This window comes from Oryctolagus cuniculus, chromosome 4, assembly GCF_964237555.1.
Source record: "Oryctolagus cuniculus chromosome 4, mOryCun1.1, whole genome shotgun sequence".
Taxonomy (NCBI): domain Eukaryota; kingdom Metazoa; phylum Chordata; class Mammalia; order Lagomorpha; family Leporidae; genus Oryctolagus; species Oryctolagus cuniculus.
In genome coordinates, this window is record NC_091435.1 from 155,803,172 (window position 1) to 155,829,662 (window position 26,491).

The 26,491-nt window shown below is 40.1% G+C and overlaps 1 protein-coding gene across 1 annotated transcript; it reads right to left on the minus strand.

Annotated features, from left to right (window-relative positions):
* Positions 1-604: 604 nt before the first annotated feature.
* SGO1 (shugoshin 1) lies at positions 605-17,163 on the minus strand. Its single transcript, XM_017346739.3, has 8 exons — positions 17,011-17,163; positions 14,635-14,783; positions 14,362-14,558; positions 9,716-9,792; positions 7,959-8,017; positions 6,147-6,986; positions 2,607-2,799; positions 605-2,397 (listed from the first exon to the last, which is right to left on the minus strand). The coding sequence occupies exons 2-8, from the start codon at positions 14,774-14,776 to the stop codon at positions 2,283-2,285; spliced, it is 1,623 nt and encodes a 540-aa protein (XP_017202228.1). The 5' UTR covers positions 14,777-14,783; positions 17,011-17,163; the 3' UTR covers positions 605-2,282.
* Between the last annotated feature and the right edge of the window lie 9,328 nt (positions 17,164-26,491).

Consider the following 26,491-nt stretch of genomic DNA (forward strand, 5'->3'; position numbering starts at 1 on the left):
TGTGAATTTTATTGATTGAGAACAGGAAGAGAGAATGAGAATGTGCTAGCCTCCATCTGCTGGTTCATTCCCCACATGCACACATTGGCCCTGGGCTGGGCTGGGCACTGAAATCAGGAGTCAGGAATGCAATGCAAGTCTCCCACATAGTTGGAATCAACCTACTTCAGCCATCAACTGTTGCCTCCCAGGGTCTGCATTTGCAGGAAGCTGGAGTCGGGTACTAGAGGCAGGTGTTGAACCTAAGTACTCTCATATTGGGGGGATATATGTGTCTTCACAGGTATTTTACCTGTCAGTCTAAAGCTCCATCCCAGCTTGGTTAATTTTAATGTCTAACACCACCAAGAAATTAATAATGTGTTGGGACAGTGGAACTTATAAATTGCTGTAGGGAGAGTGATATCCTCCTTATGAAAAGAGAATCGGTACTATCATTATAGAGAATTTGCTAAGCCACAGTAAAGCTAGAGCTCAATATACTCCTGCAACTGGGCAACTCTACTTCTAGGCACCAATCCCACGAAGATATTATGTACATATGCACTAGTATGCGCAGTATCCATTTCAACATTTGTAAACAATGAAAAAAACAGAAACACAATTCAAAAGAACTGTCTGGTTTATTTACATAACAAAATACTGTACAATTATGAAAATAATCTCTTTCTGCCAATATGGATAAATCTCAAAAAGTTAGCTGTAAAAGGATACGTACAATATAACATTCATACACAATGTTAAAATACAAAACAACAGTCTACGATTATACACTATAGCAAGAATATAGAAACATTCAAAGTACAGAAACTTTAACGTAGATTGTAGGATAATGGATGCAGGGAAAGATGAAAGTAAGAGAAAGTGTCAGAAGAACATGATTTACAAAGCAAAAGTGAAGTCAGCCAATGGTTTAGAGTGGCAGTTGCCAAATTTTGGGGTAAAGGGAAACAAAGTGAGTATTTCAGGTTTCTTAGGCTAAGAGGCAAGACCAAAGATATTATATAAGCAATTCATTGGGGTTCAAAGTCAGTGTTTCATACCACCAACATTGATTTCAAGTTCTTGATTTTTTTCAACCATTTAAAAACATCCAAAATCAGGCTGTATTTGACCCAGATACTACAGGGGATAACAAATTTGGGTGATGAGAAAGGATTCTAGGTGTGACTGACATGGAACTCACAGAGCTGGAAATGCAGTCAAGAAAATTTGAGATCAGGATTAGAAAATCCACCTAGTAAAATTACAGTTTCTTGATTACAGACCTGGTGATTGCACAATGAAAAGTTATAAGAAAGAAGAGTAAGGTTGAGAGTATAGAGGGGAAGTTGAGTTTCTTGGCAATGACTACAGAGAACACAGAAGGGGAAGGGGGAGGAAGTGTACAACGATGAGCATAGCAAAGCCTAGAAACTAAGACAACTAGGTAGATATTCTTTTGATATTTAAAGAGCTACAGGAATACATATGTACTATTTTACACAAACTTTATTGCTCTTTAAAAACTGGATAACTTACATTGATTTAGAAGTTTAAAGAGGTATGTACAAACTTTCTGAATTAATCTTCCCTTACATTGGCTAGTCAAAATTACAGAAAAGCCCTTCGGATTCACACATATAACACTTGAGATTTTTAACTAAATAAGGAGCTATCCTGGAATAATATTTATGGTTCTGTTGAGGCATCACTTTGAATAATATACACCCAGAGCCTGGGGGTCAGAACTAGTCACTTACCTAGTCTCTCAGATTAAACAACCATCAATCCTCTAATCATGATCCTAAGCACATTTTATCTGAAACATTAAACTCAACAGTGGTATAAGGGATCCACAAATAACTCAGAATATACTTACTGTGAATGTCAAGACTTATTTTCTCAAAACTATACAGGGACTTTCTAAAGATCTTCATCCTGTCTTAAAAAAAAATCTACTCTAGTATCCCTCCACTTACAGGAAAAACAAAGACGCCAGAAACTTAAAATTAAAACTTAATTTGAATAATAATTAATTTCAAAAATGTAGTATATGCTTTCAACAATTTTAGTGCTCAAGTTCAGTTTACAGGCAAAAGGAAAAATAAATCAAATTTATTAAGGCTATGATAAAACATCACATGCGAAACACATCTTTAAAAAATGTGTATGAGCTGAAGTCCTGTTAGGAGCATATTCCAAGGCAAGAGTTTTTCCTACTTGAGTGCTGTGTGAGAGACTCTGTCTTGGAGCAATGGAAAGGGGTGAGGGATGAATTCAAGCAGCAACCAACCCAAGTTTCACTGTGTTTTCCTCATACTTTTCTTTTTAGAATGTCTCGAATCCTTTTTCTGCTTGAAAATAGGAGAATTCAAGAAACACAAGTCTGTAAAAGGGTCCCCTCTTCTCAGTTTCCTAAAAGAGTAAAAAGAGAACTTAGGCATAATTAATTATAAGCTCTTCAGTATAAAATTACTGTAAAACATGCCAAATCTAACATTCCCACTTCAGTTTTCTAATCATATTTTGCATTTCAAATAAGACTCATTCTTGAACAAAGCTCCATGGCTATACTACCCCAAAGTGTATCACTGAAAATGAGTTCCTACAAATCAAGCACTTACGAAGCAAGTGTGGGCTCCTTATAGTTCACGCTGGTTGTGCACCTGCGCTTAGGCAGAGACACTGCCATGCTTTCTGTATTTGCTTCTGGAGAAAGAGAAAGTCTTCTGATTCTCACTTCAGGATTCAAGAGGACATTGGTGATATCCTTCAGGCTAAAATGAGGTGACTGGTGAGTTCCAGATGGTGTGGTACCTACAAAAACACCTTTTACTGAATATGGCTAAAAAAATTTAAAAAAACAAAATAAAAAAAACAGAACTAAAATTGTACTCAATTATATAACGCATTTGTACACAAAATCTGGTACTTTATAACACAGGTTACTTAAACATTTTAATCATTTTCTTCTATTTCTTTCAAACCAGATAATGTTGAAATATTAAATATGTACGACAGACATGAAGAACTAAACTAAAACTAAAACTTAAAATACTTTTGGGATGGGCTGGGCATTATGAATTAGCTTACATAACCTACAGAATTTCATTTAAAAAATATCTACTTATTTAAAAGACAGAGAGAGAGAGAGAGATACAAAGATATTGACTGTTGGTGCCAGGTCAAAGCAGGGAGTTGGAAAGTTAATCTGGGTCTCTTTTGTGGATGACAAAGACTCAACAACCTAACCTCCCAGGCATGCATTAGCAGGAAGCTGGATCAGAAGTAGAACCAGGACTTGAACCCAGTGACTATGATACAGGATGTGCGTATCCCAAGTGGCAACTTAACTGTTGCACCAAATGCTTGCCCCAAGAATTTTATTTTAGTTCCACCTTGCTATTTAGAATGATTAAGGCCTCTCTTTTTCTTTCAATAACAAAGATTTTCACAAATGGCTTCATATAGTTTTATAAAGTCACTTACATTCATCCTATTAAATTCTAAATCATAGCCTCCGCATAAACCAGGAAAAGAGGGGTTCCTCCTAGTGAAGTTCATATACTGAAAAGTTAACCAGGGTTTTCCTGTATAAACATCCAAGTTATTCAATATTGGAGCTACATCTACATTAGGAGGCAGACGCCTAGCACACAGTGACAACACTGTACCACAATCTATCTTTTTTTAAAGATTTATTTATTTATTTATTTGAAAGTCAGAGTTACAGAGAGAGGAGAGACAGAGAGAGTTCTTCCATCCACTGGTTTACTCCCCAGTTGGCTGTAATGGCCAGAGCTGCATTGATCTGAAGCCAGGAGCGAGGAACTTCTTCCGGGTCTCCACATGGGTGCAGGGGCCCAAGGACTTGGGCCATCTTGTACTGCTTTCCCAGGCCATAACAGAGAGCTGGATCAGAAGTGGAGCAGCCGGGTCTCGAACTAATGCTCATGTGGGATGCTGGTGCTTCAGGCCAGGGCATTAACCCACTGCACCACAGCACTGGCCCCCACAATCTCTTTAAATAGCTTTAAACAGAAAGTTATATCCCAAGAAAAATGAAATTATAAATTTGAAATGATTTTATACTAGCTGGTCATATGCTCCAGGGTTATCTGGGTTTCCAACAGTATGGTTTTTTTATTGTTGCCACATAAGTAAATTGTACTAGGTTTATTATTCTAACTTTCAGTTTGTCTAAGCAACAACATCAGATCCATTGCTAGACTCCAGAATAAGGCTTTCCAAACTGTAATGAAAATATGAACCCAGAAGATGCAAATTCTGGGGGCTGACATTGTGGCATAGTAGGTAAAGCTGCTGCCTCTAATGCTGGAATCCCAAACAGGCACCAGTTCATGTCCCAGCTGCTCTACTTCTGATATAACTCCCTGCTAATGGCTGAGAAAAGCAGTGAAAGATGGCCCAAGATAGCCCCATCCACCCATAAGAGAAACCCAAAGAAACTTCTGGCTCCTGGCTCGGCCTGGCCCAGTCCCAGCCATTGCAGCCTTCTGAGGAGTGAACCACTGGATGGAAGAGCTCTCTCTCTGTCTCTCCCTCTCCATAACTCTTTCAAATAAATAAATAAACCTTTAAAAAATGCAAATTTTGATTCATGGAAATGGAACATGGCTTGAGGGTCTATATTTCTGCAAAGTTGACAGGTGATTCCAATGCTGGTGGTTCCAGGGACCAAACACTGGGTAACAGTATTTTAGAGAATATTCTTTTTATTTTAAAAACTTATTATGAACATTTTTAAATGTATATAAAAATGGCTATAACAGTATAATAAATCCTGTTACTCAATTTCAGTAACAATCAGTATTTTGCCAATAGTGTTTTATTTATTCTAATACATAAAAAAAGATTATGTGTATGTTCCTCCTGCTTAACTGATGAACTAGAAAGCTACTTCAAGGACAGATGTTTGGCCTAGTTGCTAGGACACTGCTTGGGAGACCTGCATTCCACATTAGAGTACCTGGGAGGTGGCACGCAAGGCTCACGTGGTTGGGTTTCTGCACCTGAGACCCAGATTGATTTCTCAGACCCTAAATTTTGCCTAGCCTACCCCTGGCTGTTGTGGGCATTTGGGAAGTGAACCAGCAAATGGGAATTCTGTCTCTCTGCCTCTGAAATGCAATAAATAAAATAGAAAGTTCTTTACTTGTTTAAAGGCTTTAGTTTTCTTATAAACAAAACGAGTATGATGATACCTATACTTGACAGTAAAAAAAAAAAAAAAAAAGTCTTTCTTTATTTGAAAGGCAGAATGACAAAAAGAGATTTTCCATCTCTGGTTCACTCCCCTAAATGCCTGTAAGAGTTGAAACCAGGAACAAGGAACTCCATCTGGGTCTTCCATGTGGGCAGCAGGGACCCAAGTACTTAAGAGAACCGCTGCTTCCCAGATCGTACAGGAAGCTAGACTGGAAGTAGAGGTGGCATTTCACCCCAGGCACCTTGATATGGGATAAAGGAGTCCCAAGTGGTACACCATAACACCTGCCCCATAGAGCTGTTTTGCGAATGATACAACCTGACTATATGTGGTTAAGTTTTACTAACTAAAAGTCTCAGAATCTTTGTGGACAGGTGTAGGCTATACTGCTAACATTTGAACTGTTTTTGATAAAATAAGATTTTCTGAGCCAGTTTTTAGATATCTTACAAATGTCTTATAAAAGAATATTTTCTGTAAATTCAGGAAATAATTTTTAGTTCTTTTTAGGCTACCTTCAATAACTAGCAAATTATTTCAAATCATGGTTCTTGTCAAATTAAATATAAAGCAAAAGCATTAAAATTACATTATTACAGTCAAGTCCAATTTCATTTTCAAGAGAGTTTCAGGTTTGGGTGTAGAGGATCTTTTAATTCAAACCCCCACTTACTGAAAATAAAAATGGGGTCTCCATTATAAAAAATATTTATTGTTAAAGAGGATTTACATTAGCTTGAAGTAGGTCAGAGCAACACAACTGCGATTTCTACCCCCAAACCCTCACGTTAATCAGACTGTAACTTCCCCTAGAGCCAGATGGTGAGTCTCTAACCTCCCCCAGAGAAACAGATGGTAAGTATAGTATATAAGCATTGGGAGCGATCATTTATCATAAACATTAAAAATGCAGGCAAACAAGTAGATCACTTACTGGCAGGAGTTCTCATTGGCATAGAACCCTCCGTGTCTTTTTCATCCACAGAAGCCCCTGTATCTTTTTCATCAGTATATTTTAATGTTCTTTTAGATCGAGGTCTCGTGACTGGTCTATCTGATTTGTCGGAGAGATTTTGAGTGGATTTGCAAGGGGGCAGATAGAGGTCATCAGAGTCATCCCCAGAACCACTTGACTCACACTCACTCACTTCAGTCTTATTGCTATTTTCTTCTTTATTAGAATCATTGTTCATTTTTTGTCGGAAAGGAGTTAGATGAATTCCTTCTTCCAAATTGAAATTGTAAGCATCACTAGAACTGACAGATTCATTCAATTCTTTTTTGGAAACAGTTTTTTTATTTGTAAGCTTGCATCCTTTATACTTTGACAAGGGTTTTGATTTTCTCCTTCTGTTAGCTTTTCGCTTTTCTTCTCTTTTTTTCTGTTGTGTATGTCTATGCTTACTTTCAGTTTGTTCAGATTTGGGTTCCAAAATGACTTCTTTCAGTTTAGTGAACTTTCCTGGGTGAATCAGCTTTGGTGATACATTAATTTGGTCCTTGTTCCACTGACACACATTTTGTTTTACATGTTCAGGCATGTGTATGTTTACTAACTGGTCTACATAGCTAATTTTTTCAATTTCAAAAGTCTGCTCTGCCAAATGACTAGCTTCAAAATCATCCAAGGCATCAAGCTGACTTGGACTGTCAAAATGGCTTTTTAAATGGCGACGGAGAGATACAGTTCTAGGTAAGATATTAAAACCAGACTTAGTTTCAGCTGAATTAAAGTCAATTCCCAGTGTGTCTTGAGGAATCGCAGGCATTTGCTCTGAGAAGTTAAAAAAAAATGAGAAAAAGTTTTATTTTTTAGAAAATAATCTTAGAATTCAACATTAAAAACAGAACTGAAGTCATTTTGTAGTTTCTCTATACTTACTGTAAAAATAGAAATCTGGGAAACTTAATATTCACATCTATTCACATTATCAATGATCAGCTGACTGCTCATATCTGACCTATGAGACAATCTTACATAGTCTTTAGAAATATTCTAACAGAGTTTTGTGTGTTCCTGGCTTAAAGCTTTAAAGAAAAATGAACAGTACCTATTTAAGCATAGATTCAGAGAAAAGGAACCTCATATTCCCAAGTGGGACAAACACACTGAGACAGCAGAGCGAAGCTGTTCTTTGAAAAATGAGTAATATTTGGATAATTGGAAAACCTTTCAGGTATGAAGCACAATCTGTATTTTTAGAAAAAGACAGAATTCATCTGGTTTTGATTACTCAAGCATTATCCCTTTTTCAAAGCTTAGTCTAGTACAACAGATTGATCTCTGAGAACTGAGAAACGTCAATTTAGGCGAAGTATCTAGAAGGACCTGGCTTTGGAGTTCAGCTTTGAATTTAAACTCTAGCTCTTATCAAGTAAGCAACTTCCTGTGAGATGCTTCACTTCTTTGAGTTTATACAAAATGAGACTAACTAGACTTCTATCCTAAGGTTATTGTGAGGGTAAAGTGAGATATTACATGCAAAATGCCCAAGCTTAACCCACAGATAGTAGGGCTCACTGAAATGCAGTCATAGTCATAGCTAAGGTTTCAAACTGGAAATCTGACACAATGGATAGATGTATTTTTAAAGCTATGATTCTGTGTAAAATAAACACATTTGCTTTAAACAGAATACCAGTCAACAGATTTAGAAAGTTAAATAAGTTAGGAATATTTAATTATATTACTTTTCTCTTAAAGATCTTGCCCTTCATAATATTTTTAGAGTTTTACTTTGATTACCTCCAATGTGAAATGATTCTTCTTGTCCTGGAAGGTCAGTTTCTTGAAGAGCCACTTGCCTTAGAAAATATCAATAAAAGGTAACTGTATTTAGCAACTATATAATAAAAACAAACAATATTTTCCTAAATTAGGTTTTTAATCTTTCCTTCAGTATCATTTTATGATTCCATTCCAAATTAATATATCACTTCTGCATCAAAGGAAACCAAACAACTTACAATAGTTATAGGCAGGCTGATTTGGTGAGGACAGTCAATTCCAACTGGAAGAATTAAAGTATCAAGTTGAATAGTTCCAACTAAAAAAAACATCGTAATTCAATTTCACTTGACTGGAGGAACAACCAATCAGAATTGACCTACTTTTTAAAAAAATACAGTTTAACTACTCATCTTTTTAGAAGCCTGCTTTATCATTAGTGGAGCTGTGATATGTTGGTAACACATGCCTTTATGGTGTTTAACTATCAAACTTTCCAGAAGTTGCTTAACACTGCTCATTTTCTTCTAAAATCTTATTCTTCCTTGACTCACAAAACAAGAAATTTTCTTTATGATGTAATCCTATTACTGGTAGTTTCATCCTAATTACAATTTTATTTTATTTTTTATTTTTTATGGAGACTTTCTAATCTAGACATTGAAAACTAAATACAGGATTAGTATAGAGTAGAGCGGTAGTAACTAATAACCACTTTAGAAATCTTATAAAAACTTGACTACCTCATCTTACTTTTTGCCCATAACATAAATATCTTAAAGTTCAACAGTTTGAGAACTACTAATGATTAAAAGTAATCAATGGGGACAGAAGTCACATTAGTGGTTGCTTCTGTAAGAAGAGGTTTAGACTTGAAAGGGCTATGAGGGAACTGTGTATGGCAGCCGTTCCAACCAGGCCAATGCTTCCCAGGGGATATTTAGCAATGTCTGGAGTCATTTTTGTCTTTCACAAATGAGGGAGAGGGCTGTCAGCAGCATCGAATGGGTAGAGGCCAAGGATGCTGTTAAACATCCCATAATGCACAGACAGCCCTCTACAACAAGAATTATCTGGCCCAAAATGACAGTAGTACTAAAACTGAGATATCACAGTGAGGGCAGTGTTCTGTTATCTTAATTGACATTTGGGGTCTATAGACGTATATATTAGTCAGACTCATTGAACTGTGTAATAAAGACAGCTGTATTTTATTGTATGTAATTAAATCTCAATAATTCATAAGCAAACAAATAAAGTATACTTGATGCAAAAGAAGAGGAAGAAAGTATATGGGTCTAATGATAAAAGGAAGTGGGTTAGCAAGACAGTTTGATAACTATACTAAATTTGATGTTTTATTGTATATTTTTTTCCAAACCATACTATTTTTGTGGGAACTGAGAAATATCATCACTTCAACCAGCAATTCTCAGAATAAAAGACACATTAGAGAAAAATCTAACTGAAGGGAGTTTAAAAATTCTAGTTAAACTTCTTATCCTTAGCATCAAAGAAGTAACTAAATATAAGAAAAAAAATAAGAATAAAAATGTAATATAAAAATATAAGAATATAATAAAATATAAGAAAAAAAAGCTTTAGCTTGGTTATATATAATACAATTTCATCATGCAAAATTCTCTTGAATATATTCTCTATACAGAGAGTATCAGACTCCAAATATCAATCAGAATAATACAAATTTTCTCATAAATGAATCACAGAATTAAAATCTTAGTATTAATAATCAAAATAGTGAACTGGATACTAACGGTAAATCCATCATAAATAAATCTCTGGAGTTGTCATCACCAACGGAGTCCATTCCAGAGGGAAATATTTCCTGGTTCTGTTAATGTATTAGAACAAAAGAAAACATTGTTAGAATGGAAATATTCAGAGCAAAGTATTCATTTATCCAACAAAATGTGAATGAATTTCAAAAAGTCTGGGGAAAATGGAACTAAGAGGCAAGTTTATTATTGCAAAAAATTTGAAATCAATGGTTTTTTCAAAATATACATTTTCTATGAACTTTTAGGAGACTCCCAGGTATACATGGATTTCAAACTTTTTTTTGGCACTGAAAGCAGCCCATCTTTTTAATTCTATTTTACACAATTTTTTTTTGAAGTACCCTTGTACACACTGGTGTCATGCACTAATCTAGGAACTGAGATTATAACAGCCAAAAAATGAAGTCCTATTCTCCTAAAGGTTACATTCCAGACCAGGGAGAGAAAATCGAAAAAGAACAATGATATAAGTATATTAAGTGTCTTCAAAACTTCATGGGAAATATGCATTAAAAATTATGCAGGATTTCAAATTTTTAAAAAATTTATCCATCTGAAAGGCAGAGTTACAGCGAGAAGGAGACAAACACACACACACAGAGGTATATATTCCACCTGCTTGTTCACTCCCTAAATAGCTGCAATGGCCTGGGTTAGGCCAGGCTGAATCCAGGAGATAGGAACTCCATCCAGGTCTCTCATGTGTGTGGCAGAGGCCACACTTGAGCTATCTTCCACTGCTTTCCCAGGCACATTAGTAAGGACCTGGGACCCTTGGGCTGGCGCTGTGGCACAGTGGGTTAAAGTCCCAGCCTGCAGCACCAGCATCCCATATGGGCACTGGTTCGAGTCCTGGCTGCTCCTCTTCTGATCCAGCTCTCTGCTATGGCCTAAGAAAGCAGTAAAAGATGGCCCAAGTCCTTGGACCCTTGCACCCATGTGGGAGACCTAGAAGAAGCTTCTGGCTTCTGAGCAACTCAGCTCTGGGCGTTGTGGTCATTTGGGGAGTAAATCACTGGAATGGAATCTCAGGCTCTACCTCTCTCTGCAACTTTCAAATAAATAATTCTTTAAAAAAAAAAAAAAAAAAAAAAAAAAAGGAGCTGGGACCCAAATGGCTGCTCATCTGGGATGCTGGCATTGCAAACAGCAGCTTAAGCAGCTATGCCAAAATGCCATCCCCTCAATTTTTTTTTTTTTTTGCAGAAAAATAAACTTATCTTTTAATCCTATTTTTCCAAAACTTTGTGAAGGACCATCATGTATGTATAATTGCACATAGTGGCAAATGCTATGAAGGAAATACAATACTATGAAGGAAATATTACGGTATGAAGGTGAAATGCAAGAGAATAATTGAGGTTGGAGGGCTCTTTTAAAATGAATGGGGGGGGCCTGGTACTGTGGCATAGCAGGAATGCCACTGCCTACAGTGCTGGTATTGCATATGGGCGCCAGTTCGAGTCCTGGCTGCTCTACTTCTGATCCAGCTTTCTGCTATGTCCTGGGAAAGAAGAAGATGACTCAAGTTTGGCCCTGCACCTGCGCTGGAGACCTGGAAGAAGCTCCTGGCTCCGGGTTTTGGACTGGTCCAACTCCACTTGTTGTAGCCATTTGGGAAGTGAACCAGCAGATGGAAGATTTGTCTTTCTCTCTGCCTGTCAAATAGAATGGTAGGGACCAAAGCCAGAGAACAGTGGTTTCAAATGTGAATGGAAGCTGAAGAAGTGAAGGAGTGCCTTTTTCTCTTTGGAAAAGTTCTCTTGTGAAGGGAAGCAGGGAAATAAGGAGAGACTGGGAGAGGTTTCATTTATTTTCACTTGCTCTTAAGGTAAGAGATAGTAAGGTACACTTATGTGATGGCTAACATGATTCAGTAAGAGGGAAACCCATGGAGGAGTCCAGGAGAAAAGTCCTAGAGGAAATGAGAGGGAGGGAATCTGACAGAGGAGGAGGACTTGGCCTCAAATGAGAGTAGGGACACTTCTGCCACTGCAACAAGAGGGAAGATGGAACACAAGTACACATGAGGCCAATTTGTATATCTGTGCTAGGAAGGTGCGATTCCTAAGAAGTCTGAATAAAGCCTGATTCTTAGGAAGCCTTTCTAGGAATCTGGCCAATTTAGTTAAATTGTTTTCTGAGATTTGATGCATATATCATGTTTTAATGTTATAAAAGGCTAAAATTGCTCATATGAAACAAAACAATCAGAAATAATCATTAAAGTTTTAAATTTTGCATCAATATTACGTATTATTGAAACTAGTATTATAACTAAATAAAGGATAAAAGAATAAGTAAACAGTAATATAATTTAAAAATAAATTATTAAAAAGATCTATTATAAAATTTAGGGAACAAAAGCCTATTAGAAATTACTAACAGTTACTAGTAGGCAAAAAAAATTCTTATACTAAAGCACTTCAACCTTCTTTGTTACTGCTAAATTGGATAAACACTGAAGCACAAATACAGAATGAGGGTGAGGAATGACCCATCTAATAACTATATGGGAGAAAATACGTTGTTGTTTTAAATGCTAATAATACAACTGCCCAGCAACTAACATCATATTTAATTTTTTTTTTTAATTTGACAGAGCTTCCACCCATGGGTCATTCCCCAAATGCATGCAACTGTGGGCAAAGCTGAAGCCAATAATTGAATCCAGTTCCCCACATGGGTGGCAAGAACATAATTACTCATAATTACTTGAGTTATCATTGCTGCTTCCCAAAGTGTGCTTTAGCAGGAAGCTGGAGTCAGAATTATTTCTGGGACTGGCACTGTGGGACAGAAGACATCCCACACTGGAGTGCTGGTCTGAGTCCCAGTCGCTCTGCTTTCAATTCAACTTCTTGCTAATGCACCTAGAAAGGAAGTGGAGACTGGACTAAGTATTTGGGTACCTGCCACCCACGTGGGAGACCTGGAAGGAGTTCTGCGCTCCTGCCTTTGGCCTGGCCCATACCTGGCTATTGCAGCCATTTGGGGAGAGAACTAGTGGATAGATTTCTGTCTCTCCACCTTTCTAATAAATGAATAAATCTAAAAAAAAAAAAAAAAAAAGAAAAGAAACAACAAGAAAAACCCCACGAACACCAGGCACTAGATACTCCAATATTGGATGCAAACATCTTAACTGTTGTCTTTTTTTGTTTTTTAAGATTTATTTATTTATTTGAGAAGCAGAGTTACAGACAGAGAGAGGGAGACACACAGAGAGGTCTTCCATCTGCTGATTTACTTCCCAAATGGCCGCAATGGCTGGAGCTGGGCCAATCTGAAGCCTGGAGCTTCTTCCAGGTCTTCTGTGCAAGTGCAGGGGCCCAAGCATTTGGGCCATCTTCTACTGCTTTCCCAGGCCATCAGCAAGGAGCTGGATCAGAAGTGGAGCAGCCAGGAGTTGAACCAGCACCCATATAGGATGCTGGTACCATAGGTAGAGGCTTAACCTACTATGCCACAACACCAGCCTCATTAACTGGTATCTTAACAGCTAGGCTAAATGTCCAGCCCAAGAAATGTTTTAATACTCAAAAAAGTTATTGATAAATGTTACAGGGCCTGTAAGAATAGGATTTTTCTCTTTTTTTTTTTCTTATTATCTCATTGAGTATTTATTTCATGCTATTTCTGTGTGATGTCAGTGAAAACTTGGGAAAAGGAGAAGAAGATTCAAATGCCTTTGGAGGGATTATTTCTCCCTTAATAGTTGACTGAACAAGGAAAAAAACTTTGAAAGATTACTTTAAGAAAAAAAATTTAAAAATAATCTACTTTCACACAAAGCTGAAGAAATCATACCTATTGAGGCAATTCTCAACTATACTGTATGTGTACACAGTATATATGTGTGTATGTATGTTTGAGGTCATTCCAAAAACCTCATGGAAAAGTGGAATCAAAGGACAAATTTTTTGGTGCAAAAGTTTTTTTCAACCCATGCATATTTTATGAAGCTTTTGAAGACCTCTCCAATATTTACATATTGTATACTATTTTACACATAGTTAAAATAAGGAATCATCTTAGTTATACAGAAGTAAGTACTCTTTTCACTGACTCTATAAATGGAGAGGTGACTTTAATTCCTTTCTAAAGTCCCCTCTTGAACCCCTACTCAATCACCACGATGTGGATTTCTAATCTGGCCTTTTGTCCTAAGTGCTAATACAACTGTCTTTCCTGGAAAAGTGAACAGATGGTCACCAGGAAGAAGTAAACTGTTCTATAACACATGACACTCACCACTGCTTTCCTCTTTCTTTGCCCTATGTAATTTCCCTGGAAACCGGCTCTTCTCAGAATTAATATACAAACAATACCTTAAAGCAAATTTTCTGCATGTGTGTTCTATTCTGGCTGGCAGGACCACAACTGAACCCATTCTTTTAGCCTTGGACACAAACAGCATCCGATTAAAATTCTGCTCACCAACCTCTTCAGGATACTTAAAGTACAGTCCTCCTTATTTAGCTAACTAGTAGGTAACAATGATTCTCCAAAAGCACTTGAATATCCCATGCACAACTAGATATAACCCAACTACACAGAAAAGCTAAGAAGCACTGATGAAAACTTTTGGACTAGAAATTCAGCCTTTTTAACAAAAATACCTGAGCCGATTCTTTGGTTTGTTGTGAATCTAGTTTTTCTTTCAATGCATATAGCTGACATGTAAGGTAGTAACATTGTTTTCTCAGCTGGAAGATGGTATCTTGGGCTTCTTTCACTTTGGATTTTTCATTTGCCAAAGCTAAAACTAACATTCTATTGTTATCTTGGTAATTTTTCAGCAGTGTAGAAGTGTTGCCTATAAGGGGATAAAAAAATTTATCAGTTCTATACTTAAAAAAGTGACGTAAAAGGACAACATAAAAATCTCTTACTGATTATCTGGCATGGTGCAACTGTAAAAGACTTGCGTTTGCCAATCTCAGACAAATTTTTACTCCTTTTCTCTTTCATTCGCTTCTTTATGTCTTCAAGACTATCTTGGAAAGATTTTTTCAGGCACCTTTCCTTTGCCATTTTCTGCCTAAAAATTTAAAACAATAAAAATTTAATCATTCGCAGACAATATTATCAAATATAAAACTTAAGACTGAAAACACAGGTTGTTTATAAAGAGTGGATTACATACAAACTTACCTGGAAATAACTTAAATTTTGCAGTTTTAACATTCCATTAACATTTTTGGTGTAATCTTACCCTACTCAAGTGCTTTATAGGAAAGCTTTATTGAATACAGAGTTCCAACCCAAAGATTCCATAATATGCCACTTACTCATTCTTTAACAACTATTCACTGGGGGCTTCTAATATGGTAGACATTACTGCAAATGCTTATTACACTGATGCATTATTTACTTTTATTATAGACAGTATTTATGAGCAACTCCTAGTGCCTGGGCTTATAGCATTATTTCTAAGGCAATTATATATGTTGCTGGGTTTTGTTTTCAAGCTCTTCTCTCATTTATACTTATCAGACTTGGTTACTCAGTTATAAACTTTGCATGGGAGAGTAATGACCAGGCCCGGCCTGGTTGCCTCTGCACAGAGCTGAGTAAGGAACTGTGGACAGAAAGAAAATATTCTAGTCTCTTTGAATCCAGACCACTTACCCAACTATTATGCACATTAGACTGTCATTCCTGTCTCAGCCCTCTCTGCTTTTACTCATTCTACCATAACCCCTCTTGATTTTTTTTTTTTTTTTACTCTTTTAACCCACCATCACTTAAGATATGTACACATTCTCAAGAAAGTCAAGATAGGGGCTGGTGCTGTGATGTAGCAGGTAAAGCCACTGCCTAGAGTGGCATCATCCCATATGGGTGCCAGTTTGAGCCCCGGCTGCTTCACTTCTGGGAAAGCAGTGGAAGATGGCCCAAATCCTTGGGCCCCTGCACCTGCATGGGAGACCTGGAAGAAGGTCCATTTTGGCCATTTGGGGAGTGAACCAGTGGACGGGAGACCTCTCTCTCTGCCTCTCTGTAACTCTGCCTTTCAAATAAATAAATAAATAAATCTTTTTTTAAAAAAAAAATGGTGTAAATATCCTTGCTCTTTAAAAAAAAGTCAAGGTGATCCTCAGGATTATTTAAAAACCTTCTATATGCTTTAACAACTACAACAACGACAGAGTTGCAAAGAACAGGAACATGATGGTATTCTCAAAGTTAGTGCTAAAGCTCAGGACTGCTAACTAGTGCAGGAAATCATGAGCACAGAACACAAGACATTAAATAAAGATTATTTTAAGTATAGTTAAAAGTAGCCAAACATGTAATGACAGAATATATTAACACATAAATAGACTTACTCTTTCATTGCTGCAAATTCAATACTTTAGCATGCTACTAAGCATGCCAAACCACTTTTCATGAACATTTTCACCCTAGATTATATTTTCTCTAAGTTAGTCCAATATTTTCCTAAGTCTTACATTTTTTTTTTATTATTTTCTCTAGGCCTTATTTTCCCATATGCAGTGTCTTGGGTCTTAAATACAGATATTGCAGTTCTCATTTAAATATTTTCTTTCTACCAATGGATATACAACAAATCCTGGCAAGTTTACAGTAGAAAGATAGTAACCTATTTCTGAAAGCACTAATGGTAGGTGCCTACCACACCTACTGCATTGAAGCTTAGGTTCACTATGGAGATGTCTGAATGCCACACACAGGTGGCTGATTCAGTTGCGATATTCTAAATACAAAGACTTATTCAGCTTCACGATTACAGTTAACTAAGCTGCACCTTGCCATCTCAGAGTTTTCTATGTCCGTGGGGAGGGTGTGACACAGGGGGTGTGGTAGAAGGAATAGAAGCAGAGGGCGGTGAGAGAGGAGGGAGCTGTTGCAACGTCCACAGGGTCTGGATTCAAAGGGACTGCTCGAGCTGGGTCCCGAGTGCGGAGGCCGCCGGCCAGGCCTGGCCTTCGCAGGAGCCAGCGACAAGCCGGGACAAGAAGGGAACGTCAGGGAGTCAGAAACAATGGCCGCCTGGAACTTCCGGAAACGCTAAAGAAACACGATTCTCTGGGAAGAAGGGTCGGTCCCCGATAACCGGAGAGGGCAGATGCAGCAGCCGAGCCGCGACAGGCACTCCGTCCGGGCGACTCGCTCCGGGCCCCCCAGTTTAGGACGAGGCTGAGACTCCAAGGGGGGCTGGGCAGGAGTCCCTGCGGCCCCGTCCCGTTCCTGGAAAACCCGCGGTCTCCTCCGGAGCGAAGCGGGAGCGTCCCACACGGTACCTGGGCCGCTGCTTGTGCCGCAGCTAGCACAATCCTGTCATCCCGAGACGCTGCGAGGTTCCCTGCCGCGCGCTGAGCCCCGCGCTCCGGGGCCTCCAGGTCCCTGGCGCCGTCTCCAGCCGCCCGCCACTACCGCGACTCCATTCGAAATTCGCCGCCGCGCTCGCTCATTGGCTGATTGGGGAGGCGGTCACGTGAGGCCAAGACGCAAGCCGAGCCGCGCTCCGGCGGGCGGTGCCACGTGACGCACCTTCCGGGCCCGCCCCTTCGCTCTCCCTCCCGGGGGGCGGAGCCAGCGCTTCAACAAAGGCGGGCCGCGGAGGCTTGGCCGCGCCAGGTGGCTGGCTCCGCAGGGGTGGCTTCACTCCGAGCACGGAAGGCGGGGTCCTCTCGCTGTTCAAAGCTTCCTGTTTAGCCGGTTTGAGGCGCTCCTCCGAGGTTGTGTGCAAGGGCTCCCTCTTGCGAGCAGGCTCTCCTGTGGTGGTGGGTGCTCCAGCAGTCAGCCGGCGTGCCTCAGGTAATCTTTAGGAAAGTTAAAGCAAATCAGGGAGCGCACTTTGAATTAGAAAGGCACATCAGCAAGCCAACTGCGGATGCCTGAACATTGCAGCTTTTCAGGCTACCTCGGGGAATGCCTCCTGCATCCACCCGCTTACCATGCAGAAACGGGGGAATCACTCCTGGTTGTCCGTCCGCAGCCTTTCCGCACCCAGACTCCCAGTCCTGCCGACCACGCCTGCCTCGTCTGGTTCCCTGAACGCACTCCTGCCTGTGTTCTCTAGAGGGTGATCAAATATGCAAAGTTTCAGTGACCACCCACTGCATTTCAGGTGGAAGTTCAGTCTCCCTAAGATGTTTAGTCTTTATTTATTTTTAAAAAATATTTATTTATTTGAAAGGCAGAGTTACTGAGACGCAGAGGAGAGAGATCTTCCATCCGCTGGTTCACTCCCCAAGTAGCTGCAAGGGCCAGAGTTGGGCCAATCGGAAGTCAGGAGCCAGGAGCTTCTTCCAGGTCTCCCATGCTGGTGCAGGGACCCAAGCACTTGGGCCATCTTCTACTGCTTTTCCAGGTCATGGCAGAGAGCTGGATTGGAAGTGGAGCAGCCTGGACTAGAACCAGTGGCCATATGGGATGCCGGGGCTGCACCGGGTGGCTTTACCCGCTATGCCACAGCGCTTGCCCCAATGTTTGGTCTTTAAAGAGCCTAATGGCTCTTCCAGGTTTTCTGTATTTTCATTTGTTTGCCTGAATTTCCTCTTACTGCTTTTGCCCATTCTGTTTTGTCTGCCAAGAGCTGACTTTCCTTTCCCCTCGCTGGGCTTATTCATGTTCGTGTTGATGGTCTCATAGTGGAGGTCAATTCTTCCAGAAAGTCTTACCTGTTCCCAAAGCTTCCTTGGAGCCCTTCTTTGTATTTTCATGGTGCCCTGCACATTCCTCTTGGTATTCCTTGTGACAACGACTTGTCACTTACTACCTAAATTGCATAAGGGAGGAATCTCCGCTGTTTTATTCATAGTTAAATCTTCAGCATCTCATTAGCAATTTTAAGAAATCAGTAAATATTCACTGGGACAGTAAAAAATGAATAAAAGAACATTTACGTTAAGATTTCTAACATTTACCTAGTCACCCTAGGCTCCTTCTGTAGCTCCCACCTCCTTCTATAGCTGCGAATTCCATGTACCCCCAGGCACTCACAACTTCAGTGATTTTTAAAATGAGCCTGTAGATGAAACTCCAGAACACAGCTTCTGTGGCATTACTGGGGTTATCTTTGAAGGCTGTCTTTGCTCTTTGCCATTTTCGTCTCCTGGAACCTCAGTTGGTAGTTATTTACCCTCACAGTAAGCAGCAGCCTCAGATGTCAACAGCTCATATTGGGGGTATTGGGTTCTAATTACAATTACAGCTTCCTGCTAATGTACAGGCTTGGGACGCAGCAGGTAATGGCTCAAGTACCAAGCAGGTACTTGGTTCCACACCACCCATCTGAGAGACCATGATTGAGTTTCAGTCCATTTTTCTTGGTTATATACTAAGAGAATAAGTGCTTGTCATGTACTAGTTATGTTCTAGTACATGTTCATGTACATGTTTAACTGATTGAGGAACTGCCAGACAGCTTTCTGTGAGGCAATCTGTGAGGGTTCCAATTTCTCTATATTCACACCTACATCTATCATTGTATTTCTTTATTTGTCAAAGATTTACTTATTTATTTCAAAGGCAGAGTTACAGAGAGACAGAGGCAGAGAGAGAGAGAGAGAGAGAGAGAGAGAAAGAAGAGAGAGAGAGGTCTTCCATCCAATGGTTCACTCCCCAGATGGCTGCAAAGCCCAGAGCTGTGCAGATCCGAAGCCAGGAGCCAGGAGCTTCCTCCAGGTCTCCTACATGGGTGTAGGGACCCAAGGACCTGGGCCAAATTCCACTGCTTTTCCAGGCCACAGCAGAGAGATGGACTGGAAGTGCAGCAGCTGGAATGCCAGCACTGGAGGCGGCAGTTTTACCTGGTACACCACAGGGCCGGCCCCTATATTTCTTTTGGATTCTAGCTATAGTAGTAGATGTGAAGTAGAATCTCATTGTAATGTTTATTTACATTTCTTTGAAGGCATTTTTTTTCATGTGCTTATTGGTCATTTGTATATCTTCACTGGAAAAAAATGACTGTTGATATTATTTACTCATTTTAAAAAAACTGAGTGGTTTGTTTTTATTTTTATTTTTTAAGTTTTAAGCTTTTTATTCAGTGAGAGAGGTGCATAGGAGAGTGAGGGCCCTGTCTAAAAGAGAGAGAAATCTGGATTCATACTGAGTAGAGTGGTTTGTTTTTAGAAATGAGTTCTAAGAGTTCTTGAAGTTTTCTATACAAAAATCCCTTGCCAGATCTATGATTTATAAAAGTTTCTGCTATTCTGAGGGTTGTCTTTTCCTTTTCTTAGTGGGAGACATCTTTTGAGTTGTTTTGTTTAGTTTTTGCATCTAAAAGAGGTGCAACATAATAGTCATTCTTGCTGGACAATTAAAGAGCCTTCTGTGAATGTAGGAAATTCTTGCAAAAGGCATGTAATCATTTTAGAGTTAGTTCTAAATTCATCTTTAGTATTTTTTCTTTTTCTTTTTTTTTTAATTTTATTTTTTGACAGGCATAGTGGACAGTGAGAGAGAGACAGAGAGAAAGGTCTTCCTTTGCCGTTGGTTCACCCTCCAATGGCCGCCGTGGCTGGCGTGCTGTGGCCAGCGCACTGCGCTGATCCAATGGCAGGAGCCAGGTGCTTCTCCTGGTCTCCCATGCAGGTGCAGGGCCCAAGCACTTGGGCCATCCTCCACTGCACTCCCGGGCCACAGCAGAGAGCTGGCCTGGAAGAGGGGCAACCGGGACAGAATCCGGCGCCCCGACCGGGACTAGAATCTGGTGTGCTGGCGCCGCAAGGCGGAGGATTAGCCTAGTGAGCCAAGGCGCCGGCTAGTATTTTTTTCAATATGGAGTACGGTTGTAACTTTCCCTAAATAGTTTATCACAATGACACTGGTAAGTGAAAATTTGGTGGGTATAAAAAACTTCAGGTGGGTCAATGACTTTATCAAATGTATGTATATTGAAATATACTTAACACATGATTAGAAGTAAATCAAACCGGCTGGCGCCGCAGCTCACTAGGCTAATCCTCTGCCTTGCTGCGCCGGCACACCAGGTTCTAGTCCCGGTCAGGGCGCCGGATTCTGTCCCGGTTGCCCCTCTTCCAGGCCAGCTCTCTGCTGTGGCCCGGGAGTGCAGTGGAGGATGGCCCAAGTACTTGGGCCCTGCACCCCATGGGAGACCAGGAAAAGCACCTGGCTCCTGCCATGGGATCAGCGCGGTGCAGCGGCCGCAGCGCGCCAGCCGCGGCGGCCATTGGAGAGTGAACCAATGGCAAAAGGAAGACCTTTCTCTCTGTCTCTCTCCCTCACTGTCCACTCTGCCTGTCAAAAAAAAAAAAAAAAAAAAAAAAAAAAAAGAAAAAAAAAGTAAAACCATGTTTTATCAAATTACCTCTTGAATTTTAAAAAATTTTCACAATGACATACTTTCAATTTATTTTTTTAAAAGATTTATTTATTTATTTGAAAGGCAGAGTTACAAAGAGAGAGAGGCAGAGAAAGAGAGAGGTCTTCTATCTGCTGGTTCACTCCACAGATGGATGCAATGGCCAGAGCTGTGCCGATCCAAAGCCAGGAGCTAGGAGTTTCCTCCATGTCTCCCACATGGTTGCAGGAGCCCATGAACTTGGGACATCTTCTGTTGCTTTCCCAGGCCATGGCAGAGAGCTGGATCAGAAATGGAGCAGCTAGGATTTGAACCGGCACCCAAATGGGATGCCCTCACTGAAAGCGGCAGCTTTACTCAGTACGCCACAGCGCTGGCCCCTTCAGTTTATTTTATAATCATAAGACTAACCCTCTACTATGTAAATAATTCAACAAATAGTAAGAAGAAAAACACACTGTTTCTCTACAGTAGAGGCAAGAGTTGCCCTGAAGTATATATTGAAATCTGGTATTGTGTTGCCTACTTCTTGAAATTTTTTTTAATATTTTATTTATTTGAGAGAGAAAGTTATAGACACTGAGAGGGAGAGACAAAGAGAAAGGTCTTCCTTCTGTTGGTTCACTCCCCAAATGGCCGCAATGGATGGAGCTGTGCTGATCCGAAGCCAGGAGCCAGGAGCTTCTTCCGGGTCTCCCACATGGGTTCAGGGGCCCAAGGACTTGGGCCATCTTCTATTGCTTTCGCAGGCCATAGCAGAGAGCTAGACTGGAAGACGGGCAGCCAGGACTAGAACTGGCGCCCATATGGGATGCCGGTGCTGCAGGCGGAGGATTAACCTAGTGTGCCATGGTGCTAGCCTCGAAATTTTTAAATCACATTTTGTCAGGACAGCATTTTTTTTTTTTACAAAGCTTTAATTTTTTTTCTTAAGGACAGCTGTTAATAGCTGCTTTCTTAAGTATAATGAGAAACACTATCGTGTACCATATTAAAGCAAATTATTTAATAAATGTAAGGCAAAAAGGCATAGTAATCTTTGTGACTATATTCTTTGGACAAGAGTGGGAAATATTTGCTAGAATAATGCCATCTTATCTATTGTATTCTTCTTCTTATTATTATTATTTTTTTTTTTTGATAGGCAGAGTGGACAGTGAGAGAGACAGAGAGAAAGAAGGTCTTCCTTTTCCGTTGGTTCACCCTCCAATGGGCACTGCGGCCAGCGTGCTGCGGCCAGCGCACCGCGCTAATCCAAAGCCAGGAGCCAGGTGCTTCTCCTGGTCTCCCATGCGGGTGCAGGGCCCAAGCACTTGGGCCATCCTCCACTGCACTCCCGGGCCACAGCAGAGAGCTGGCCTGGAAGAGGGGCAACCGGGACAGAATCCGGCACTCTGACTGGGACTAGAACCCAGTGTGCCGGCGCCACAGGCAGAAGATTAGCCTATTGATCCACAGCACTGGCCATCTATTGTATTCTTTAAAACAATATTTATAGGGGCTAGTGTTGTGGTACTTTGAGTTAAACTGTGGTTTGTGACACTGGCACCCCATATCAGTGTGCTGGTTCGAATTCTGGATACTCTGCTTCTGATCTGTCTTCCTGCTAATGTGCCTGAGAAGGCAGCAAAAGATGGGCTAAGTCCTTGGCCCCCTGTCATTCATGAGGATCAGGATGGAGTTTCTGGATGCTGGCTTTGGCCTGGCCCAGACCTGGCTGTTGGGGTCATTTAGGGAATGGACCACATTGCCTTTCAAATAAATAAATAAATAAGCCTTTAAAAAACCCCAATATTTATAAAATTTCCTATGGGACAATCAAAGTATTAATTGGAATGCTAATGGCAGATTTTTCTAATATTTTAAGTTTTTTTAATAATAAATTAGGATATACCATGGAATATAAGAATTTTTTGTTTTTTGAAGTAATGTATAGGAGATCTTTTTGCATCCAAAACCTGCAGAAGATTAGATTATGGTCCTCCACACAGATAACCTTTGTTGACATTATTGAAATTAAATAATAATTTACATATTTATTATCTATAGTAGACATAAATATATATGGTAGGTTAAATTGTGGAGAAGCTTGAAAAAGATTAATAAATGTGCTGGTTAGAAAACTATTCCAGGCTGGCCGGCGCCTTGGCTCAATAGGCTAATCCTCCGCCTGCGGCGCCGGCACACTGGGTTCTAGTCCCGGTCAGAGTGCCGGATTCTGTCCCGGTTGCCCCTCTTCCAGGCCAGCTCTCTGCTGTGGCCCGGGAGTGCAGTGGAGGATGGCCCAAGTGCTTGGGTCCTGCACCTGCATGGGAGACCAGGAGAAACACCTGGCTCCTGGCTTTGGATCAGCGCGGTGCACTGGCCATAGCACGGTGGCCGCGGCGGCCATTGGAGGGTGAACCAACGGCAAAGGAAGACCTTTCTCTCTGTCTCTCTCTCTCACTGTCCACTCTGCCTATAAAAAAAAAAAAAAAAGAAAGAAAAGAAAACTATTCCAGCTTATTTTGCTCTTTAGTTTTAGAGCTATTTTAGAAATGGCTGTGTTGATATTATATTATTGATAATAATATAAATGATTCTTATTCATGGAATTGCAAATGAATTGTGGTCAGTGGAATTCAATTGATTAGTGCCCTGAGAATAAATCTACTTTGCAGTTATTTATAAATCATTTTAGTATTCCTGATTTTCCATATGCCTGTTGTTCCTTGAATTCTTCTCTAACCTGGTTATACTGTTTTATTGGTTCTTTCATTAATTAATGAGGTACATAAAATTCTGACACCTATTTATTTTAATTTTTATGAGAGTTATGATTTCAAGTTTTTTAGGAAAAGATTTTATTTATTTATTTGAAAGTCAGAGTTACAGAGAGAGGATATCTTCCATCTGCTGGTTTACTCTCCAGATGGCTGAAATGGCCAGGGCTGGGACAGGCTGAAGCCAGGAGCCAGGAGCTTCTTCAGGTCTCACATGTGGGTAGCAGGTGTCCAAATACTTGCGCCATCTTCTGCTGCTTTCCCAGTCCATTAGCCAGGAGATGGATGAGAAATGGAGAAGCCAAGATGTGAACCTGCGCCTATATGGGATGCTGGCATTGCACGTGGAGGCTTTATCTGGTAAGCCACAAGGCTGGCCCCTATGATTTTACTTTTAAAAATTCTTTAATAGATGGCTGAAACATTGAAACAGTAACAATACAATGTAATGAAAAGTGAGCATCTCTTTTTTCATGCCTTGTAGTGTTCCTAGACTTTACAGTTTGATTGTGAAGAATTATATTTAACATATGATGTAAGATAGGTGTAAAATTACAGTTCTGAGAAGTATGATGAGAAAGATCACAGTACCGTGAGAACATGCAATAGGAAGACTGTCCTTGGCCAGGACCATCTGGGAAGGTTCTTCTGAAGTAGTAGCAGGCAGGCTCAGATCTGACAGTGGGTGGGGACAATCACTATTCATTAATGTGGAATAGAACTCAGTTGTCCTGTCATGCGACATTTTCTGGTAGTGCATGGTTGAAGGATGGTGGGACATGTAGAACAAAAGGAGCTTGGGTTGGTGTAGACCTGGGAGAGAAGGGATGTGATTTTTTTTTGGGGGGGGGGTATTGGCCAGAATATTTTTGAAAGGGTGATTCACAGACTCTAAAGTGGATAAGTAAGGAAGAAAACAATAGAAACTGTTGGGTGGTTAGTAACAATGTCTTGGGAAAAAATGTAAGTATTAATAAATTTGTAGTCCTGATAAAGTTAACAGTGAGAATCAGAAAGAAAGGCTGTTGTTGTAAGAGGCTTGGTTGATCTGAAATTGAAGATTTTGAGAGGAGCTGTTGCAGGAAATGAAAAGTGGGAGTAGTAGCTGGGTGGAATGGAGGGCACTGGAGATGAAGTTAGGGGCCTTGCAAGTGTCTTGGTAGCTTGGTTGCACAAATGAAGTGTGAGGTTCCCTAGCACTTACTGGCAGGTCTTGGTAGCGAGTCTAGTGCCACGTCACAGCCAAATGAGGAGAGTAGCTTGAACAAGGAGAAATAGGGGGCAGGGAAGGATAGGAGTAATGGTCTGCAGAGGCCCAAGCTCGGGGAGTTGAAGAGAATCACCCCTCATCACCTGAGAGGGCTACAGGGTTGGGAGTGCCCATCGGGAGAACCTAGCTGCAGCCAAGCTGTCTTTTTTATTTTCCTGTAAACTGCTCGAGTGTGACTCTGCCTATTTTAAAGTAGATTGTTTGTCTTTTCCTGATTTTTATTAGCTCTTAGTAAATTAAGGAAATTATCTCTTTGACATAGGCATTACCATCAGTTTTTCCCATTAGTTGTTTGTCTTTAACTTTGTGGTCTGTTTGTCATGTGGTGTTTTTAAAAAATTATGCATTGGATTTACCAATATTTCCTGTTTATACTTCTGGTTTTATATTTTAAAATACTAGAGGCCTTTGTCCTCTAATATTTTAAACAATTTCATGTGTGATTTGTCCAAGAAGTTTTATGGATTCAATTTAGTAGTCATGTCTTTGCTTGATCTGGGATTCAGCTTACTTATTTTCCCATATATGTGTTCAGTTGTTCCAAAGCTTTACTGATACAAAATCTCACCTTTGTCATAATAAAATTCCAATATGTATTCGGGTACATTTTGGAAGAAAAAAAGGTTTGTGTGAGACTGCATAGTAGAATCTGGAGGCAAATCTCAAAGTAAAAACTTTTTATTTACTTATTTAAAGAGATGTTCTTTTTATGATTTTTATTGTCATTTTATCTGAAACACATACACAGACATATAGAGAGACAGATATGGAGATCCTCCTTCTGCTGGCTCACTCTCCAAATCCTGCAGCATCCAGGGTTGGGGCAGACTGAAGCCAAGAGCCTGGAACTCCCTCCAGGCCTCCTATGTGGGTGGCATGGGCTCAGGTATTTGAGTCATCACCTGCTACCTATCAGAGTGCACATTAGCAGGAAGTCGAGGTGGGACTTGAACCAGGCACTGTGGCTGTGGCAAATACCCACCACATAAAACAGAATTTAAATCTGGACTGTGGCATTGGCTGTTAATGTTGTTCAAGGAAGTTAACTTCCCTTTGCTCCAGATTTGATCTTCAGAATAAGAGTAGCAATAATCTTTGAGGACTAGTGACAAATAATGAATTACAAGAGCTGGTGTGCTACAGCAGGGTGAGCAAGCAAGAGATTAGAAGAGGTGAGAGAAGTAATGGGAGATATATCTAAAACTTGTAGGCCATTGTAAAGATTTCATTGTAGCTTCTCTGAATTAGATGGACAGTTATGTGGTTGAAAGACTTTTATGTTGAAATTATAATGTGGAAGGAAGGAAGCAGGGTAAAAAATTGCAGCTTTCTGCAGAGAAATACCCACATCTCAGACCAAGGTGGGAGACATGGGTAAGAAACTCTTACCATGGATGGTGTTGGCTCAGCTGAAA

What these genes read in the sequence shown, in the direction of transcription:
- SGO1 (XM_017346739.3), bottom strand. Translation starts at nt 14,776, where the DNA reads ATGGCAAAGGAAAGGTGCCTGAAAAAATCTTTCCAAGATAGTCTTGAA. An exon ending in AAACCAAAGAATCGGCTCAG is followed by an intron (nt 9,793 to 14,361) that starts GTATTTTTGTTA and finishes ATACATTAACAG; the next exon opens with AACCAGGAAATATTTCCCTC. An exon ending in GCCAATGAGAACTCCTGCCA is followed by an intron (nt 2,800 to 6,146) that starts GTAAGTGATCTA and finishes GTGTTTTTGTAG; the next exon opens with GTACCACACCATCTGGAACT.